Here is a 4,157-nt window from a genome sequence, read left to right on the forward strand (position 1 = left end):
GGATGTATGTAATACCCACTTTTATTTTTCTTTACAGGAGGTGTATACAAAATCAATATTTGCCCGTGGTACATTATAAGAATACAATCAAACAGACGGCAAATAGAAATATTGGTAATGTAATATCCGTATATAATAATAATGTAATAATGGTAATATCCGAGCCTTTAAATAGACTCCCTTTTTAGACCAGTTGATCTGCCGTTTCTTTTCTTTTTCTTCTATGTCCCACTCTCCCTTGTGGAGGGGGTCCGGTCCGATCCGGTGGCCATGTACTGCTTGCCTGTGTATCGGCTGGGGACATCTCTGCGATGCTGATCCGCCTCCGCTTGGGATGGTTTCCTGCTGGCTCCGCTGTGAACGGGACTCTCGCTGCTGTGTTGGATCCGCTTTGGACTGGACTCTCGCGACTGTGTTGGATCCATTGTGGATTGAACTTTCACAGTATCATGTTAGACCCGCTCGACATCCATTGCTTTCCTCCTCTCTAAGGTTCTCATAGTCATCATTGTCACCGACGTCCCACTGGGTGTGAGTTTTCCTTGCCCTTATGTGGGCCTACCGAGGATGTCGTGGTGGTTTGTGCAGCCCTTTGAGACACTAGTGATTTAGGGCTATATAAGTAAACATTGATTGATTGATGAATGTAATGATTACCAGCCACCTATGTATTTCAAGAAAACAACTACACTATCTTGCCAGAAGTATTTGGCCACCCATCCAAATGATCAGAATCAGGTGTCCTAATCACTTGGCCCGGGCACAGGTGTATAAAATCAAGCACTTAAGCATGGAGACTGTTTCTACAAACATTTGTGAATGAATGGGTCGCTTTCAGGAGCTCAGGGATTTCCAGAATGGAACTGTCATAGGATGCCACCTGTGCAACCCATCCAGTCGTGAAATTTCCTCGCTCCTAAATATTCCAAAGTCAACTCTGAAAGAGAGTTGACTTTGGAGAAAGGGGAAACTGCCGCTTTAGCAAAGTGGCACTCGACTTGTTTGGCTGTGGGACCAACGTAATTTCAAGACGAGCAGCGATCCAAATTGTGGTTAATTTTCAACTCAAATATTTAGATTTAAAAAATCCTAATATCGAACACAAAGTTAAAGGAACATTTCAGGAACATGACATTCCATTTTAATAACTTTCAGAGCCAAACAGAAGTCATGTTTTTGAGGTGCGTGAAAACTTTATGGAGTAAGAATTTTTGTTTTAATTTTTTCGCTTATATTTTTAAATAAACTTTAGTCCGAGATAAAAAAATATCAAACTTTTTCTGCCCTTTTTAAATGCTTTTTGATCAGAATACCACAGGTTTCAATTTGTGAAATAACTCATGAATATGCAAATGTATACAAACTGAAAACTAAGAGTTGTGAAAACAAACACATTACAGTTTTGGTATTTTTGTTTTGGGCTGAAATTGATTTAGAGATTCAAGTATATATATAAAAAAATTAACCCAATATGTTTTTATGCTCCTCAAAAAATGAACTTTAATACCCTGGGGCGGCATAGCTCGGTTGGTAGAGTGGCCGTGCCAGCAACTTGAGGGTTGCAGGTTCGATTCCCGCTTGTGCCATCCTAGTTACTGCCGTTGTGTCCTTGGGCAAGACACTTTACCCACCTGCTCTCAGTGCCACCCACACTGGTTTAAATGTAACTTAGATATTGGGTTTCACTATGTAAAGCGCTTTGAGTCACTTGAGAAAAGCGCTATATAAATATAATTCACTTCACTTCACCCTGTTTGGCTTTGGGTTATTTTCCCAATAAAAAAACAACTTAGGATAATTAATGTGTAATAGAGCAACAACAAAACTGTATTGACAGGCCAAAAGAGTCAGCTTTTGTCCCCTGAGGGTAAATACAAAGGGTATTTTAATGTCTCCGCTAACTCAGCAGACATAACAGTTCTTAATAAAAACTTTGAGTCTTTACTTTGAAGAACTGTAAAACTGAATTTCTATAAATAAAGCATGTGAGCTATAAGCCACATAAGCCAATAAATAGTTTCTCTATAACACTCGGCATAAACAAAATGCCGAAATGTGTAAATTTGATGCTATTTATATTGAAATTCCCAAGTATGTTACGAGGATTTAGCTTTAGCGATTTTTTTATTTGCGATTTCAAGCACCTCCAACAATAACAATCAAATATACAACTGAGATATACAATAACCATAACATTTTTATAAGGTGCAACAAAAGACCGGGTTGGCACATTCAAGATCCTAATGACAGGAAATGGCTTAAAAATCCCCTTCAGAATAAAAGCACTATTTTCATTTTTCTCTGTGACCCACCAGCTGAGAACCACTGCCTTGATCGTAAAGATGAATGCCAAGACAAGGATTTTATATCATTTCTCGTTCTTTATTCAAACAATCGCAAGAGAAAACTGTTGGATCAAGCTTTTTCCTCTTTGTTCTCAATCTTGGCTTTTTCCTCTTCAGAGTCAGAGGAGGAGGATGAGGATGAAGAAGAGGAAGAGGAAGAAGATGAGCTTTTCTTAGTTTTCGGACTTTTCTTTCTACCAGGTTTTTGGGGGTGTTCGGTCGCGGTTTCTGCTGGAACTTGGGGGTCTTTCAACAAGGTAGATTCTTCAGATGAAGCCTTTTTTTGCATCACGGCTTCTTCCTGACCCCCGGGTGCTTCTTCATTAGGTTTCTGCCAGTCTTGGGAAGGAAACAAACACAATATTCATACTTCTGCTTGACCTTTCATACCCGACTATTCTTTTGATTTGGATCGGCCTATGGGTCGTGTGAGGCGTTACAGTCATAGCATGCAGTTTACAAGGTTGGCTCTTTGTTTTTGAGAAACCATTTAGTCTTACTGGGCTCAATTCTTTTTTTAGTCCCGCAAATTTCCAACATTTAGTTCTTTGTTCTTGATTTGTTTCATCAGCCGCATGCTGTACTTACCGTCCGTCAGAGCATCTTCAATTGCAAACTCCAAACTGTCAGGGAAGAAGAGTATACACAAACATGCTTAAAACGTAGTTTATTAGTGTGATGCTAACACGTCCGTGAATCAAGTACAGGGGCGTCCAAAGTGCGGCCTGAAGATTGTTTTTATTTCATTGTTTTTCCTTGAACATATTCTCTGAGCCCTGACTTACTCTGCCGTGCACATTTGGTTTTGGTTTACTTCTATTGTCAGAGTTTATAAATTTAGAAAACAAAAATGACTCTTGTAATGCAAAGACACTTTTTCACTGCGGTGGACTAGTTCTTAAGATATCTACATGGTCTTACCTAAAAGTCATTTTAATTCTTGGATTTTTTTTAGTATGTGGCCACCCGTGCAAAGTTTGAACACCCCTGTTCTAGTCCAGGATCTTTCTGACCTCATACTTAGTTCTCACCTCTCCCCTTCACCGGACATCAGCAGTTGGTAGTTGTTGATTTCAGCCTCCAGCTGCATCTTCACACACAGCAGGTCCTTGTTCATCTCCACCTGGTTCTCCAAGTGCGCCCTCACCTTCTTTAGCTGCTTCTCCAAGTCCAGGATGATCTGGTTCTGAGGGGCCAGCCGTTGACTGTTCTCCATTTTGGTGAACCTCAGGTTATCCTCCAGATTGTGGATCTGTGGAGACGGCCCAGTGCTTGTTTACAAGTGTCATTTTTCTATACTCTTCCAGGTGCAAGGTTCTAATGACAGGGCATTGAAGGAATGCTGCTGCTTTTATTTGCTTCTGTAAACCTGTCTTTGGGATTCTCAGGGCATTCAATGGATGTCCACTGGACTGTTTGTGAGTTTGTTTTAGAAGACATTTCACCTCTCATCCAAGCAGGATTTATCAGTTCATGCTCTTTTACTTAGATTGGTCAGATCTGATCCCAAGCTAAGCCTATTAATCAGATTTAGTCCAGTTGGGGATGATTGAATGTCCTGAGAATACCATCACTGTTTATGAACGTGTCATTGAAAAGTCTCACCGTGCTCTGCCCACCCTGAACCTTGATTTCCAGATATTTTTTCTGCCTGAGCAGATCTTTGAGCTCCGTCTTGCTTGACTCCATCTCTTCAGTGTTCTGTGCCTCCTCAACCTTGATGTTCTCAAACTACAGATGAGGAACACGGAGAGGTCAACCAAAAGAACGAAGGAACACAAGTCCGGATGTTATCTATACCTTCCTTTGGTA

General features: G+C 40.6%; 2 protein-coding genes across 3 annotated transcripts in view; one reads left to right on the forward strand and one right to left on the reverse strand.

Annotated features, from left to right (window-relative positions):
* Positions 1-2,380: 2,380 nt before the first annotated feature.
* Positions 2,381-4,157, reverse strand: part of LOC133544322 (keratin, type I cytoskeletal 18-like) — a 2,801-nt gene continuing 1,024 nt past the window's right edge. The window contains exons 4-8 of the mRNA XM_061889530.1: positions 4,146-4,157; positions 3,951-4,076; positions 3,377-3,597; positions 2,934-2,968; positions 2,381-2,684 (exon numbers count right to left, since the gene is read on the reverse strand). The exon at positions 4,146-4,157 is cut by the window's right edge and continues 150 nt beyond it. Of these exons, the coding sequence (XP_061745514.1) occupies positions 2,416-2,684; positions 2,934-2,968; positions 3,377-3,597; positions 3,951-4,076; positions 4,146-4,157 (663 nt within the window). The 3' untranslated portion in view covers positions 2,381-2,415. The remainder of the gene's footprint in view (positions 2,685-2,933; positions 2,969-3,376; positions 3,598-3,950; positions 4,077-4,145) is intronic.
* LOC133544323 (intermediate filament protein ON3-like) overlaps positions 3,129-4,157 on the forward strand; it is a 20,937-nt gene continuing 19,908 nt past the window's right edge. For both annotated transcript variants that reach the window (XM_061889531.1, XM_061889532.1), the window contains exon 1: positions 3,129-4,157. This exon is cut by the window's right edge and continues 1,451 nt beyond it. The gene's annotated coding sequence lies outside the window, so the exon portion shown is untranslated.

The sequence above is a fragment of the Nerophis ophidion genome, linkage group LG27, assembly GCF_033978795.1.
Source record: "Nerophis ophidion isolate RoL-2023_Sa linkage group LG27, RoL_Noph_v1.0, whole genome shotgun sequence".
Taxonomy (NCBI): Eukaryota; Metazoa; Chordata; class Actinopteri; order Syngnathiformes; family Syngnathidae; genus Nerophis; species Nerophis ophidion.